The sequence below is a fragment of the Chelmon rostratus genome, chromosome 19 (assembly GCF_017976325.1).
Source record: "Chelmon rostratus isolate fCheRos1 chromosome 19, fCheRos1.pri, whole genome shotgun sequence".
NCBI classification, from domain to species: domain Eukaryota; kingdom Metazoa; phylum Chordata; class Actinopteri; order Chaetodontiformes; family Chaetodontidae; genus Chelmon; species Chelmon rostratus.
Genome location: NC_055676.1, coordinates 4034521 through 4052477, shown reverse-complemented (window position 1 = coordinate 4052477; position 17957 = coordinate 4034521). Strand labels below are relative to the sequence as shown.

General features: G+C 39.5%; 1 protein-coding gene across 2 annotated transcripts in view; it reads left to right on the top strand.

Moving 5' to 3' along the window:
- Positions 1-17957, top strand: part of vldlr (very low density lipoprotein receptor) — a 64168-nt gene that overhangs the window by 6163 nt on the left and 40048 nt on the right. For both annotated transcript variants that reach the window (XM_041960833.1, XM_041960832.1), the window contains exons 2-3: positions 8810-8929; positions 13675-13797. In XM_041960833.1, coding sequence (XP_041816767.1) covers positions 8810-8929; positions 13675-13797 — 243 coding nt within the window. The remainder of the gene's footprint in view (positions 1-8809; positions 8930-13674; positions 13798-17957) is intronic.

The window sequence follows — 17957 nt, the reverse complement described above, 5'->3', positions numbered from 1 at the left end:
CAGTGGGAATTAGCCTGGGGAGATAGTAGGGATGCAGAGACTCTATCAGCATCTCCAGGATAGGCATGCGTTCAATTAATGACAGCCCACATTTCCCATTTTGCAAGCCTAGTGCTAGATCGATATCCGTCATATTGGTGACAATGGGGATATGTCTGTCATCCAATCCAGCTATTTGGGTCAGTGCGTCCTACTTGTAGCCCTGTTATCCCTGACATGTAGTTAAGAGTACATTTAAAGAGGTGCATGACCGTTATACCATAGCCATGCCATAACCACTTAACGCATTATGAATACAGCTTAAGTCTATGAAATGTAAAAAATTATACACATTTAAGCAATTGATCAGTTGGCAGGCTGCAACAATTTTGGTGATTTAATCACTGAAGTCTTTTATCAAGCAAAAATGCTTGACATCTTAGACATCACCTTTTTTCCCTTCCATTTCATAGCATAAATGATCAATATATTAATCCAGAAACACATGAAAACGGACCAATCAGACTTTGAAATCCTTAGGTATGAAGCCCTATATACAGTAAACGTAGAAAGGTGGCCACCTACCCCTATGGCTAGCAGAGTAGACACACCTGAAAACAACAAGCAAAAGGTGTCAGGATTTGGCTGAAATCTATGTAGTCTCTTTTCATATCAAAGTTTCTGTCTTAAGTCCTCTAGGTTATTGTAGGATGAACCGTTTCGTTTTCTGATCCCCAAGATTTACAGAATGAATTGTGAAAAGTGAAATTGTTGTTGTTGTGTAGATTGTGTCTGTAGCTCGCTGGGCTGGTTCAGTGTTTTTTGGCACCATTGCAAATCTGAGTGATACGAAACTTTAAAAGTGACCCAGTGTGTCTGGAAAATCTAGATCACTGGCCAATCATAACAAGATACTGGACAAGGCCCATCTTCAATTACTTCATTTAATGTAACATTTTAGTTTGGCAATGATTTTTAACCATTTAAGTGAATTATCAGAGCACATCACAGCTCAACCCACTGCACGCATGCCAGTGAGCCTCTCAAATGACTTAATTTACTGAGTTTGGTCTTTTTGTAGAAAAAAGTTTCTGGTATTCTGAGTCATCTAAAAATAAAAGGAAGTTTGATGCCATTCCTTGACTCATTTGTGGGTTTCCTCTTTTACCAGGAAACACCCCCCCCCCCCCCCCCCCCCCCCCCCCGCTCATATAACAATCATCTTGAAGTAAATCAGGTTTGGGAGCTCTTGTTGTTGGAGGTGTCTGTTTTTTTGTCTTCTTTTGTAACCAGGGTAATCTTATCAGGAGGGTATGGCTGCTGATACTTTCTAACACATGCAGTGATATTCACACTGTGATTTGCATTTCCTGTATGCTCCTGTCTCAAATGTGTCTCATGTTCAAAGCCAAGCTATGTCTATATGTTACTATGGGATCTACTGAAGTGTGCTGTGTGAACAAGGGGTTTTAATACTACTGTCCAAAAAGTGTTAAGAACTCTGTTTTCCTGCTTTTGTTTTCTCAGATTACAAGGACACGAAACCAGTTTACACAACATTGCATTATACTATGCCCTCTCTGAGTCTATATTTAAAACTTGTTTGTCCCTGTAATTCCAAGTCTAACCCTCTTGCCCCAACGATATGGTCTTTGGTAATGACTGACTGTTCATTGTTTTGTGGAAACCAGACTTTTACATTTTTCTGCTAAATCCTCTCCTTGCTTATTGCAGCGACCGTACTGAAACTTGCCCATTTGAAGTATTTATTGAGCATTCAGACTGCAGCAATTATTTTTTCTTGACGATTAATCTATCGATTATTTTCTTTATAAATTGATAAGTTCTATATAAACATGTCAAATGATAAAATGTTGGATCAGTGTTTCCCAAAGCCCAAGATGATGTTCTCAGATGTCTTGTTTTGTCTTCAACCCAAAGATAGTTGGTTTACTGTTAAGAGGGAAAAAAACCCCAAAATATCTGTATTTAAGAAGCTGGAATGAGAATTCTGACTTCAGAAATTATTTTAACTGATAAATCAAGTATCAAAATAGTTGACGATTAATCATTGCAACTCCGTTTTGAGTGGAATGTTTTGTTTTTGTGTGTGTGTATATTGACTCAAATTTTAGCAACCAATTGCAGATACGATAACAAGTGTCAAAATGATGATGGTCCAATCAACTCGGTCATCATCAAAAAATGAACTGTGTTGTAATTGCTCAGGTCATTTACATATGACAGTGCCTTTTTAAAGTTCAAGCTTATCCAGTGTGAGGAATTACAGCTTTTGTCTCACTCCTATCAAAAACCTAATTTCTGTAGACTTTAACTTTTGTTTGGGGAAAAGTTAGCAGTTGGAAGATCACCCTGTGCTCCAGGAATTTGTTATGGGCAGCTGTCCTTATTTTGTGTTCTTGCTTTTTTTTAAAACAATTATTCAACAAATAATGAATAATGAAAACCAGCTTTCGTAGCAGCTCTAGCAGGCAGGCAGCCGTCGTAGCCTGCTGTTGATGGCTGCTCAGAAGGTACCATGGTGAACAATATGAACTTTCCTACTGAGGAGGAAGGTTTTCTTGAGCTGTGGTGGTACTTGAAGAAATGTTTTGTGTCCCTATCATCAGTCTTTATGCCAGTGGTTGTTTGTGAGATGGGTTGATTTGCTCCATTTGCTCTGATTAAAATGCAGGTAGGTACACTGTGATCCTTTTTGCTTTGATTGAGGTGATTGAAATGGTAATGTGGAAGAAAGGTCAGCACATGCTCTGTTCTGTTACATGACTGCGGTGGAGGTGCTCTGGTGTAGTCTGTTGGCACTGTCAGCTGTGTATTTACCTGGTCTGTTTCAGGCATAGCCAAAAATTAAAATACTTTCAAGGATCTCTCCTGTTCAGCTTTTGAGAGATATGCTGTTTTACCTCATTGTGTTTGCAGTAGAAGTATATATTGGTGTGTATTTTGAAATGTAGATCACATGACCTCACAGAATAACAGTGCTTACTTTCTCTACTCAGAGGTCATTGTATGCTGCACTTTTTCCACAGTGTGAGAGCATCTTAGAATGAGAGGAATAATTTTCTTATGTGAACATTGCTCCACTTTTCTGCTACTTTTCAATTACTAGAGGGTTTCCAATAGCGTTTTTCTATAGTGGAGGTGTGCCGCCTCGCCTGAAGCAAAGATCACCTTCTCTACCGTATGAACAAATTAACTTTTAAGAAATAAAATATTTCAGAGAGAAAGAGCAGAGGTGCAATTTCATGCAGCAAATGTCTTAAATGTTATGGTTGTGGCTTTTGTTTAGGCCATTCTAAAACTAAACTGGTCACAAAACAAGATGCGTCTAGATCAAGGTTGCTTTCCATCTCAGTTTCACAACTTGTTAACAGTCTGTACTCCTCTTGTTCAGATGGTATTTTTTCTTTGATCAACACAGGACTAAGTAGTCAGGTGCTCAAGGCTCTTTGACTCAGAAAAGCAGCTGATCCTCACATTTAAGAAACTAGAGACTGCTGGCAGTTTAGCTTAATCGCTTAAACAATTAAGATTATTGAATCTTAAAACTGCTTTTGTCAGTTGACCACCAAATATAAATATAACATCATCAGCCTTATATTGAATAATATATCATCATGCTGCCAATATGATGGAGGTTACTGACTGGCCAACAGCTACACAGTAAGTCTGTAGAGCCATAGATTTTATAACTTGGGCACAATTCCATTCATGCAGGTATCCAGTCATGGGTTGCTGCTTCAGTTAAAGGCCTGCAGCTCTTCAGGTTCAGATCAAATCAGCAGTGGGTGTTTCTGTCCCTAAAGGAGCTGCTGACCCACTTACAGCAGATTCCTTCATTATGGCATTTGTCACTCGCAGCACTTTTTCCCGCCCTGACAAAAATACAAATTCTGGTGTAAATACCTGCAATCATTTTGGCCCAGAAGAAGTTTTCTTTTTTTACTAGCCTGCTTTTGTTACCACTGTGTGCTCCATTTTAACCACCTGGACAGACACACAGTCCAGACTAAAGTGAGCATCAAGGTCAGACAGTGTTATTTTTAGACTTGAAGTAGTCAAGTCTTAAAATCCAGTACGACCATTGCACTGCAAAAACGACTTTGCAGTACAGAGTCTAGAAATCCCGTTTTTCTTTTGTTGAACGGGAAATGAATCTTGGCGTAGTTTTACTTCACTTTCAACTAGAGCTGCACAATTAATCGAAATTTAATCAAAATCGCGATTTTGGCCGCCACGATTATACAAAGCCAAAATCGCGATTTTTTTCCTTTTTTGTCATTTTCTGTATTATTTTATAAGTGGGCGCTCTTCTGACTGCAGCATAAAGAAAAACAGTATATTTGTCCACCAGCCACCAGGGGGCGGCCGTAGTCATAGAGCACGCCGCATCGCATTAGTAGCCACCAACAAGCAAGCTAAACTCAGCTCCTCTCCGCCTAGCGCGGTGCTATCATACCAGTCAAATTCAAGTGGTGAGAGCGAGAGGGATTGGTAGAGTGACCATTGTAGAGCCGATTTCTGAATCAGTGAAAATAAAGATGAGTTCTGGTGAAAATGACTGAACAGACAGTGGGAACAGAAGTTGATCAATCTTCCGGAGGTGAGGAGTCTGAGCTCGTTCCTCGAAAGGGCTACACATCTGTTGTATGGAGCTATTTCGGATTCAGAAAAGGTGATGTCGAACAAAAGCAGGTGTTGTGTAAAGACTGTGGGCGAATTATGTCCACTCCGCAGGGGAACACAACTAATCTGTATAACCACTTAAAGAAGAATCATTTGGGAAAATACGACGAGTGTATGAAAAGAAAAGTCCCCAAACCCCCGCATATCCGTCCCAAACACCCAGCGCAGACAACCATAAATGCTACACTTAATCTTGCAACACCATATGCATCAACATCAAGAAGACACCAAGAAATAACACAAGCAGTTGCCATTTATATAGCCAAAGCCATGGCTCCCATTAACACAGTTAACAACGAGGCATTCAAAGAGATGATCAAAACGCTGGACAAAAGATACGAGATGCCATCCAGAAACTACTTCTCAAAGAAAAACTTTTGCATAATCGTGATTATAATCGAAATCGTGATTTTGATCCAAATAATCGTGATTATCATTTTTTCCATAATTGTGCAGCCCTACTTTCAACATCAACTGTTTCAGTGCTGACCAAACTGAGAATTGAATTCAGATACAATTCGACGCCATGATGCTGTTAGTTCTTCCCATGACACACATTGTGATTTCTGAACTGAATGCCGTTGTCTTGGAAATTAGGCTTGCTACTTTTTGGTGTGGGGGGGGGGGGCCTCTCTTGCTACCCTGTCTTCTTATCCCTGAGCCTATGCTAGCTTTCTAGCAAGTGCAGTAGAACCAATTACTTAAACACATCCCTTTTTAGTCTCCTGGAATTAGTTGAACCTCTTTCCACCAAAACAAGACGATCAAAGATCTACACACTGGCTCCTAGATCAGACTTTAAAGGGCTTCTGATGAATTGTAAATCGGCATGCCCCTTCATACCTGTCTGATCCCCATAAACCTTATGTTCCTCCCCATGCTCTCCACTGTCAGAATAACGGCATACAGTCAGTTGTGAAGTGGAATTTGGCGAAATGTGGATGTAATTTAATAAATTAGGGGTTTCCCTACCAGCTTCACTGAACGAACAGAGAGCTATGCTGCTATGTTCTGGGGTCATTTATGGCCATGTTGCTTCTGTCCTCTGCTCTCTGTGTTGGAGGTTTTTTTTTTTTTTTTTTCAAGGGTGGGAATCTTCTCCACACACACCAGGGTCAGTAGAAAGTTAGGTCAAGACAGTAAATGCAGTCGCCAGTTGCCCTCTTGGCCTGGAGCTTGAAAAAAGAAAAATCATTAAAATTTTCTGAGATACGAGTGACAGCTAACATTAGCTTGGCCTTTTTCTTGGTCAGCCAATAATCATAGCCATTCATACATACAGTAGCAATTAGTGCAGCATTTCAAGGGGTTATTGTAGCGTGTCAAGCTTTTTTTTTAATGTCCCACCTCATCCAGGCTGTGATGGTCAGTTCACAAAAAACGACTCTGTCGATGCATTGACTTCATGAAGAGTTTAACATGTTCCAACAAAAGGCACCTGAACCTGCTACGTAGCCTACCAGCCAAACCCAAACTTCGCATATGTTCTCCTTGTTGTCTTCTATCTGCAAAACCTTGGCTAACAGTTGAACTGGCATCTCTTAGCTCAATGGGCTGTTCTCAACTATGAGTCTCTTTCCCATCATGCATTTGGTGAGATGGTATTTACGACTGCTTGAAGTAATGTTACCTTATAGATACTTGGCTGTTCTTGTAACGGTGTTACTGAGGACAGGGTGATCAGGTTGCTATTGTTTGGTAGGTTAAGTATTTGGCAGACTAATCAATCAGTTAACTGTTTGGTATAAAACAGCAGAAAATAGTAATAATCTTGAACTGAAGTTCAAACATAAAATGCAATGACATGCAGTTTGTTTAAACGTGTGTCATTGTTGTTGACAACAATTTATTTATTAGTTTTTCCTGTCTATTACATCCTTCTAATTGCTGTATTAATGCACAGAAAATTACTACATTTAATGTGGACCGCATAGCAGGCAGTCAGATGAAGGTTATACACTTAACGTTGCGCTGCTTGTCTGCGGTGCCTCTGCTACCTCGCTTGGAGGGCAAGCTGGCAGGTGAGTCTGCAGATTTGTCATCAAACAGGTGCTTTTTAGAAAGATGGAAAACTATCAGTGAAATTATTTCATCAAATCAAAAGTACGAAACCTGGTTCAACATGGCTTTGGACAAGACAGGAAAAATCCCTACTTGCTTCCTTCTCTTTCTTCTGCATCTTGTTAATGTGATGTCCTTCAGATGACAGTTGAACAGATGGTACCCAGAAGACATTTTCAGGACACTGAGGTTTAGTTCTCCGCTAAAATATTAATGTCACCTCATCTTCAGTTGCAAATGCAAACACAGGGATGTGAGTTCAAACATCACTGGTGTGTGTGTTTCTAAGTGCTCAAACACTATTATTTGAGGATTATTTTTTCTCACCTGTACATTGTGTTGATGGATAGATGACACTGTTTAAGCTCAAGAGCCAGTATGAGTAAGTGAATAAGTGTGTAGTCACAACTCACGCCTCAGATTGGGGGGTTGTGGGGGTGCTGTACAGTTGGGAAATCTGAAATAAGTTGGTCAAGAGGTGAGAAGAACTCCGCCTTCTGTGGAAATCCAACATGTCTGGATGAATCTGACTAAGGAGATGCCACTGGATCCAGAGTGAATGTTAAAAGTCAAGTAAATGTCAAATATCCAACTTAAAACTAACTTCTCCTCTGTGAATTTCTGCTTTCTAAAATTATCAAGTGCTGGCACTCAAAGTAAGCTGCTGAGGTTCACACAACATGCACACACTTGGTAAGCGAACAAATCAGTTGCTGATAAAAGGTCCAATAGCTTTGGCAAAAAAACCCAAAAAATCAACACAGGTGGCAGCCAATAATACAAAGACGGTCAGCCTCTTGGCAGGGAAAGCCCTGCATGACCAGTTGGTTTATCTCCATAGTGGTTGAGATCTGTGCCAGATAAATCTGTTTAAAACACAGGTGAGGTACCTTTTTGCTATCGAGCGCCTTTTTCAATTTTTATAAATCCTTCGAGGGCCATACGAAATTCCTGACCACATGTTACTGCTTCTTTGTTGAGGCATCATGCAATAATGATGCTACTTGCAGCTGGTTTTCCTGGTTGGATCAGTCAGTCTTGAGTGGAACTGAGTCTTTGCAGTGGCAGTTTTCAAAACAGCTACTCACAGTAGGTTGTCCTCAGCAAAGATGCAAACTTCAGTGTCTCCTCAGGATGAACATACAGTTTATAGAATTTGAGCAGAGGGAGGTTGTTGTACTGAGCTTTGAACTCGTCGTTGCTTTGCAGCTGGATGATTTTGCGTTGCAGGTTGTTCAGGCACATCAACTAGTTCCACACTAACAGACTTAAAGATGTAGCAAATGTGTTCTGTTCATTTTCTTTACTTTTTGCTTCCTAAAACCTCTCACCAAATGCCTGAAGGAGTTTTTGCACTCACCAGCATATTCAGATGTCATAGCAGGTTTTTGTTCTTGCAGAGCAGGAAAGTGCACAGTGTTTCCTCTTTCCAGTTGTATTTACGCAGTTTTAATTTCACTTCAGATGATTTCACATTTGAAAGCCAAGTGCTGAAAAGCTGTGGAGCTTCTTCAGAATGAGGTTTCAGCTTCATAGCTATTAGCTCGCTACCACAAAACTTGCCTGCATAAGACTGTCTCTGTCAGAATGCGGTCTTGTGAAAGCTGCTTGTTGGGCACCCACTTAAGAGCATTAACTTTACCTAAGTACATTTGTTCTTGCATCTTATCCAGTTTCCATGATGCTTGAGATTCACCTTTTTCATTGCTGCGGGTGTGTCCTCACATACTTAGACACACTGGCTTTCTTTTACTTCAACAATAATATAATTGTTTGTCCATTTCTCTTGAGTTGTCATTCAGGGAATTTTTTTGCGTGTCTGAGTTGTTTTTGTATGTATGAATTGCCTCCTGGACTGATCAAATGGTCTTTCAGGCCGCACACAGCCTGGAGGCTGGTTCAAATCAACTTGTTTTCAAATTACAGCACTGCAGGGAGCCCTGCTAGAACTAAACAAAATGTAAATTACATCTAAACAAACAGTAAATGATAATTATGAAAACAGTTTGAACTTAAAACACAGTTTTCCTTATACCTCTTCTGTGTCTGTCTTACTCTGTAGGTACTAAGACAGAATGTGAAGCCAGCCAGTTTCAGTGTGGAAACGGTCGTTGCATCCCATCCGTCTGGCAGTGTGATGGAGACGAAGACTGCACTGATGGCAGTGATGAGAACTCTTGTGGTGAGACACTAAACACACACTGCTGTCACACAGCACACACATTCTTTGAACTGCTTCACTGACATATACTCCCTGGCATGCCTCATACAACATGAATGCCAGTATGGACGACTACTCTACACACACACACCCACACACAGAAATCTTAATTAAAAAACCAAACAAACATAAAAGATGACTGCAAGGGAGTGTTTGTGTTCAATTAAGCAGCGTCAGTGACTGAGCAAGTAGAGGTAGGTTGTTTACAAATCCAGCTCACTGTAACACGTAATTACAGTCTAAACTTAAGTCTCTACTGTAAAACACTTCATTTCATATCCACAAAAAGTTCTTTTCCCTCATAGTCATACACATCACTTGTATTTAATTGATATCCTTTCAAATGAAGGCCAGTGATAATTCATATTTTTTTAATTAATGTCAACAAATACATCTTATTCCTTTGTGCCATAGAGCTTCATTGTCGCCCAAAAACTGTTAGAGCACATGATTGAGTAACAATGTTACACAGTTCCTTCATACTATGAACACACACACTGACAAGTATTTTGTCCCACCTACATCATTCCGCTGCTGTATATACTTGCTAGTACACCAAATGTGTTTTGATCCACAACTAAAAATATTGAAAGTGAAAATCAAAATGCACTACTAACTCCTGTTAAGAGCTACAGTGGTCAGCTGTAAATCACTGAACCATGAAACCATGTATTTTGCTTCCAAGATTCACTAGGAACTAGGAACCAATGGGCTGAGAGCCACACATAGGAAAGTATTGGGAGAGGGACTAAAACATTTTTGGTTTTGGTCACTTCATAGGATTTTTTGACACCAGCCCTGTCCTGTGTGTGGGCTGAAAATCTGTTGTAGTTAGACTGTTAATGTGGCCTTTGATGGAGTGTGGGCGAATGGATGACAGTCCATCTTGGATACATTAAGCATGTTTTCCTGACAAAGTGGTAGGAGTCTAACTCCTATTTTGAAAGGTCACCTCGCAGGGTGGCAGATTAAATTTTTACATTAGTCAGGCTGGTGCTGTTAGTTTTCCTCTCCAGTTACTACCTCTGGCACTACATTTGGTTACACCCAAATATTTAAGTGCCACAGAATATGGTATTTAACTCTGAAAGCCCGCTTCTCTTAACGTCAGCTTTGCTTTTACCAAAATTGGATGCAAGTATAGCAGCAAAAAATGTGACTAAACAGTTCAGGCATTTTCATGAAATAATCAGCTTCTTGCCTTTACCCAGTTGAGCTTGATGTCAGTATTGATACTGTCCTGACTCAGTGTTACGCAGTGCTTTGGTGATTGTCAGAAACATTAAGATTGGCTCAGTTGGCTGTGACTGCTCTGTACCTCTGACCTCTAATCATTTTCTTTCATTGTTGTAGGCCTGCAAATAGCAATTATTTTATTTGGTAGCTAATCTATTGATTCCTTTTTCCTTGTTCATTTTGTCTATGAATTATCAGTTAAGTTATCACAAATGACAATCACAAGTTTGAGTAACAGCTGTCCAGACATTGCACACGGTAACAATCTAACTGTAGCATTTACTATATAGTTATGCTACGTTTCAGCAGCAGTGAATATTAAGCGGACTTTCAGTTTGGTTGTTGGTGTATTGCATCACTTACAAACATTTTGAAAACTTTTAAAAGTACCCTGCTTGTTCTCACACTTTCAAATTCAGTTGTAATGCAAACTAGAAGATGCAGTATGTTGTGTTTGACTCAGTGTAATTCAATATTCAGTGCCCACAGACGTTATAGAATAGTACATGTTCTCACCTCTTCACATTTACACACATAGATGTCACATGACATTCAGAACCCACCATGTTCACTTGGCCCTAAGGAGCCTTCCCAGCATCCCTTGGGACAGAATGACCTGGTGATGGGAAGGTAGCAGATAGAGCAGAGCTAAATATGGATATGGCAGATGTGTGCATGTGTGCCCAATACACTTCAGATCTTTCTCCATTTTCTTTTGTCCCTCATCTATCTGGGTCATATGAGTCTGGGTGGGTAGGAGGGAGAAAAGAACAAGTGTAGGAAATGAGTGAGGAAAAAGACGACGGCAAGGGGTGGAGGGTGAGAAAAACAGCAGATGATCGTACTGCAGGGAAGGGGGGGGGGGGTTGGGGTTATACAGTGGAAATTGCATTAAACTAAATTTTCCCAGAGAAAAGGTAAACATGTAGGATGGCGAGGTCGCATCATCAGCCAATCCAAACAGGAGCAGATCAGTGATGTGATGATGGATGAAACCAGATTCTGGCCTTTTCTAGGCACAATCAGTTTCACTCCTTCAGCCTCTCACAGCTGCTTACATTTTGTTGCATTTCAGTCTCTGCCTGTTATTCACTCATAGGGAGACGAGAGCTGGTTTAGCTTTCAACCCAGACTGCACAGAGATACACGGATGTGCAAAAGATGAGAATCCAAAATGAATTCATTAAAAAAAGGAGGTTGGTAATGAGGCCCGGTGCGACTTGCTGTCGTGGCTCAAATTGGAGTTGACTGTTTCTAGGGTGCATATTTGTATTCTGGTCAGACAGACTGAGTAAAGGCCTCAAGGAGACACTCCAGCTCTGTGTAGACATGGAGGTGCTGAGAGTAGAGGTTTGTGTTGTGTTTTGAAATTCTTCAAACATATAGAAACAGCCCATCTTTTTTCCCGATGAACCAGAAGGAATATTTTCTGGAGTTTGAAATAACCACTTATTTATTTCAGCATGGCTTTATCTCCCTCTTCTCTCTCTCTTTTGTCTTTTTCACATTCCTTAGATTTACACCAGACCAACATAACCTGGAGATGGGGCTGAATAATTTATCATTTTTTTTTGTTTTGTTTTGTTTGTCGTAGTTGCAAGTTAAAATTCCAATAGCAAGAGCCTCAATTCTAATTAGATCATGCATAGTTAAAAGTCTTCGTAAGCTGTAGGAGGTTTAGTTGAATTTTTCAGCCATGTACTGTTGGAGGTGCAGTTACTCAGCTGCTGGAATCAATGAACAGTCACTACTCTGTAACTTTGACTTTTTTTTTCAACATAGACAGAGGGCTATGTCTTTTTGTTGTTCAATAATAAAAGAGTAGTGGATGTTGCTAAATAAATGATCTAGGAGACTGCCTCACATCAATTTCAGACAGGAATGCGTTGGTAGCTCAGTGGATGTTGTGGCTGGTGAGAGTTGGAATCTCAAATTATAGTTTTAATCCGATCCCTTTAAAAGCTCTAGATCTTAACCTCTGGCGTTCAGAGCTATGAGGCAGCTTGTCCTGTCAGTCTCCGAAGCTAACTGTAATGTTTGCTTAAGCATCTAAAGTACAAACTTGTCAATATTGTCATTAGGGTTTGATTTGGTAAGAAAAATCTCAAGGGTTACGAGTTAACTCAGAGTTAAAGAGTTAAAAACTTATTTTGTACAATACCAAAAGATAAATTCAATCAATCTGAGAAGGTAAAATTACTCTTTGGCTAACGTGTCCCAGCTCATTGGCATCTTTAACTTGTGAAATGAGGCTGTAAATGGACTACTTAACATTCAGTTCATTTCAGTAGATGAAATGCCATTATTTCAGTATATCTGAATATTACTGAGTTTTAGTATACCATCAATGTAATTGATGTATTGGTCAAATTGTCTACCGTTCACTTTGAAATTTACTCTTGCGTCACTGTGTCGAAACCTATAAGGAGTTCAACAGCCAGTGACTACCTTGTTTTATCTGATTGTATTCGGTTAGAAAAAGAGACATTTAAATTGCAGTATTGGTTCACAGTGGCTTGTGGATGTCATCTGTGTTTTTCTTAATCCTGTGTTCATTTGCCATGTCCATCATTTATAAATATAAATCTATGTACCTCATATCTGAAGATTCTTAGTCATGGTTGTCCAAGGAAGGTTAAATCTACGGCAGCAGGACGTAGTTGTAGAAACTTAAAAAAATTTTTTGTCATTCTTCCAAGGGACTTCTTCAGTTCCAACTAGCTACTGGAGTGTCCCAGGTATTTAACACCTGTGGGGTCGTTATCAAGGTCATTGTTGGCCAGTGCCCTTGGTTGTGTAATGGCAGTTACCCCAGTCATTGGAGTCTCCTGAGGCCAAGTGTAAATAAGAGTTGTTGAAGTTGTCATGAGGCCAAATGTGAATAGTTGCTACCTTTCCTGGGAAGGGATGAAGGGACAGAATCGTTGGCGATGGATAAATGGTATTGTTGACATCATGCTCTGTTGAGGGATTGCTTCTCTACTATGGAAATAGCCTCCTTCGCTTTCAAACTGTCTGCCCTCCCTGTCCAAAAGATCTATATTGTTGTCCTACCTCATTATCAAGACTGGAGTTGTCCTATTTCACTTGGGGTTTTACTTCATCTTTTAAATGCATTCTCCATCTTCATTCTTGGATGGAAAATGAACGCAAAAATCTCCAAATCTCCAGAAGATAGTTTTTAGTGCACTCTTCATGCAAATGTAGAAGTTTGGGCTATGCTTAATCAAATGGCAACAAATTGTAATCTAGTGACCTTTTCACCTGATGAAGAAGGAGGCTGTTGGGTAAGTTGGGTATTCGGCAGTTCATATTCATGAGGTGTGAGAGTATGGCTTTGGTCTTTCTCCCCTTCCTATTCATGTGTTCCTATTTTTTTTAATGTGAGTTGTTACATTAAAGAACATGAAGTCTGTCTCTTCCCGCCTCTCTCTTTAATGAATCCATCTCTATTGTCTCTCCCACTCCAGTTAAAAAGACTTGTGCGGAGGTGGACTTTGTGTGTCATAATGGCCAATGTGTCCCGAAGCGATGGCACTGTGATGGGGAGCCGGACTGCGAGGATGGATCAGATGAGAGCATAGAAATCTGTCGTGAGTAAATGTTTTTTTTTCTCTGCTGAACCTCACACAGGTTTTATCAGATTTTGTTCAGAGTTGAGTGATAATAGAAACTTTTTGACCTCAACACTTTAAATTTTGTTGCTTAGATATTTTTGAAGAACCATACAGTTCTAATCCAATCACTAAAAATCTCAAAGTTTGTTACTGCTTCCCAAGAGAAACTTGGGAACTTGGGTGTTGCATTGATTTCCGACCTTTCAGGCAGTTATCAAGTTTAAATCGTTTCAGTATGCTGTAAAAATCCACTTTTCGAGACTTAAAACTTGCTTCAGAGTAGTCAGAGCAGAGGTGTTTATGTGGTGGGGAGAAACTCCGACCTCATTTGTCAAAGAGGACCCTTATAAATGTGTGAAGCTATGAAGCTATCACATTATAATTTTTAGCAAGGCCATAATTGTCTTCCCAGATTGATTTTCCTACTTTAGAATGCAATGCTTTTTTTTGTTTTGTTTTGTTTTTTTCAGCAACCAACATCTTTGATTTTGGACTTTCTACCAGTAACTAAAGGTGTCACACAAGCTTCAATTTTAGGACCAGCACTGTTCACTATTTATATAATTCTAAATAAATTGTCCTGTCTCTGCAAACCTGTAAGGCCCACTTTTATGCAGATGACACTATTTTATATTGTTGGGCTGACTCTTTAAAATCTGCTATTGAAAACTTGCAGCTTTCTTTTAATGTTGTACAAGTTACACTTAATGGGTCTTGAAGGAACTTGTATTAAACGCCAATAAAACAAAAGAAAAAGGATTGTAGAAGCAATCTTTCTCTCTGTGCTAGATTGCGGTGATGTGATCTACAAGCACGCAGCAACTTCAACTCTAATGCCATTAAATGCTGTCTACCATTCAGCCCTAAGATTCATAAGTGGAGACACCTATGGCACTCACCACTGCATTCTGTATCAAAAAGTAGGTGGGCCCTCTCTCTCTCTCTCTGTTAGGAGAGACCAGCATTTGTTTTTATTTATAAGGGGTTCCTCCAAAAATTGTGAACGTATCTGACATCACTTACTGGCTGGAGAGTTGGAACACATGACACCCGCTCATAGAACTGCTTGGTGCTGTAGGTTCCTGGGGTTAACACAAATTTGTCCTTTGCACTTCATGTTTGGAATGAATTGCAACGTAACTTCAAACTTGATACTTTGATTCCAATTGGTCAGTTCAGAAATTTAGTTAGAGCACTGACTGATTTCAGTTGTGACTGTTTTTAACTTACTGGCTTTGACTTTTTAGCATATCATATTTGATTGTTTTTATTGTGTTCCTTTAATGTTACTTAAATGATATTATTCTGTGGTATTATTTTAATCGTTCACAAATTAATATTATACATTTTTATATTGTTTCAAGTTTGTTGAAATGTACTCAGGTCTCTTGAAAATGAGGTATTGATCTCAGTGGGATTTACCTGATTAAATAAAGGTTGAAAGAAAGAAAAGTTGACATTTAAGTTTAAGCTTGGTTATATGTTCTTCAATCACAAAGGAGGAAAAGTCTCTTTCACTGGCTGCGCTTGCTCCAAGCCCTGTCCCATTTCGCTGAATCCATCACCCCACACAGTTTCAAACGATCTGACATCCCTGCTCACAAATTTTTCCACTGACTGGATTATGGCCCCCTTGTCCTCCCTTCTTGGCATTTTCAGAGCTGTGTTCTTAGAAAAGCATCTATCAACTGTCGCAGCACCTGTGCTCCTGTAGCTGTTGCTGTGTTTTCTCAGCGATGATGTTCCTAGCTTGCAGCTATCTAAGCTATACTTTTAAGCACTTGTTACAAGCAGAAAAGCCACTGAAAACTTTATTCTCACAGTCTCTGATCACACCAAATTTCTCTCAAACGTCCAACTTGGCCTTTGGATGTATTGTCCATTATTTGGTATTCCCCACTGGCTGTATTTGCCTTTTGTGTCATCCATTTTGATGTACTGCAGTGCACAATGGGGGAAATAAGTGTTTCAACAAGTCAGAATTTTTTTTTGTTAAACATGTTTTCAATGTAACTATCCATGGGAAATTGAGGTCAGGCATAACTATGAAGTCAATATGTCTACTCAGATAAAGAGATTGTAACATAACAATTAATAAAAAAGTTACATGCAATAAAGTTGAGTGACAGGATATTGAACTCAATGAGGAAAAGCACTAAACCAGCTGATTCCACTAATTAGTTCTCCTCCCTGTGTTAATTACGATCAGCTGGTTAGTGCATGTTGGTAGGTGAGTACGTCCACTCTCTGAAAAAAGGTTACCCACATCTGAGTGCAAATAACAAATTATTTGTTACCAAGCTGTCATGCAGCAAACACTTCATGATGGGGAGAAGCAAAGAGCTTTCCGCAGGTCTCCATTACTGATGAAAAGCCATGTTGAAGCTTGTTTGAAGTTACAGCTCCACAACATGTGTAGAAGCCTGTAGATATACTGGGGTAATGTAATGTGGTCAGACAAGACAAAATTTCATTTTAGTCTCTGCAGTTCTGTGTAATTTTTCCTCTACTGAGATAATACATTGTCAAAACCTTGAGGCCTGAAACCTATAAGACATATGGCTGATTACTCTTTGAGCTGGCTTAGCAACCAGCTGAAGAGTTTTCCAAACATTTTTGACCATCAGAGTGCATCATAGAGACTTCCTGTTGTATCTAACAGTATCTCAGTTTTATAGTAATGCAGTTAAGCACTTAAAAGCAGTGAGGGGGAGTCCCCCGTGAGCAGCCCTGTCAAATAAATAAGTTGTTTAAATGGAACTAAGGAGTGCTGCTGAGCTTTAAATGGTATAACTGTGATGTGAAGTTTAGCTGAGGTGCTCGTTGTAGATAAGTGATGATGGAAAGTGTTTATACTAAGTCGTCCTTTAATGAGAATCTCTCATCTGCGCTGCCTTCACTGTGCCGTTGTAAAGATGGATGGTGTCTCCTCAGCTACAGAGATTTAGCATTGGAGGAAAGATGAAGGCACTTCATCAAACACCTGTTGGTTTGATACTCACTGTGCTTCCTGAATGCTTAAAGCATTTTTAGTAAGTCAACTAAAGAAAATACTGAACCTCAGGTCTATTCTCAACTGAAGCAGTGTCAGTGGAGGACACAGAAGAAAGGCTTGCAGGAGGGTTGTGGAGACTTTTAGCATCTTTCTCTCATATCTCAGCAGTCGAAAAGACTAAACTGTCAGCAACAGTTTATCAAACCCATTTAAGAAAAAAAAATGTTTTTTTTCTTTGGTGCTAAAGCTTTACTGTGCCAATCCAGCGTATAAATATATCATCTGAATGAGCTGAACGGCACTTTAAGACAAAACAATAAGTACCTTGTCTGTGCAAAAAGATCAAAAACAAGTAGGCTTTGCACACCTGTGCAACAGAAAGGGGAAGGATTAATTTCATTAAACAAGTGACAGTAAGCACATAGATACACATACTTCAAAAGGAGATCAACTGGTGAACTCTGGTCATCATACCCAATGAAGGTAAAGGATAATAACCTATGGGCAGTGTTCAACAAAAAATAACAATAACAACAAAAATACGATCAATAATGAAGAATTTAGAAACACACATTAAGGGGGATTTCCGTGTTGGAATCAGGGACTAAGGTTAGAGGGGATGTGTGAGTTTGGGCTATATACAGTAAATTACATTGATTACATTATAGTTAATAGTATAATCAAAAGTGCAAAGCAGTCAAGATGTGTGCTGGGACATACCAGTGGAGAACTGCTAAAGGTTACGCAGTAGATCTACTCAGAGCATAACACATAGTCGCGGCTATCCACTTTATTTATTGCCACAAATGATAAAATGTATCTGACAGTTTGATTTTAGACTGGATGGACTTTGTAAATTGAAGTACCAAATGTGATGCCCACTAGACTGCTTTTGTCCGATCATAATGGTCTGGAATATTTTCTAATATTGAAGGTCAGGTTTCTTTTTGACAAAGCTCTAGCCTGTTGTGTAAAATCGGACATGGCTTTTCAGTGAACAGATACAAAAATAAGACAACAAATTCTTGATCTAGACACTGAATATAAAGTTGAACTTGCGAGTGATCCAGGCTTCATCTCTGTGTTTGTAAAGTGATATTTGCTGGGTCAGCAGAGGATTTCAGGTGTACGTGACAGGGTG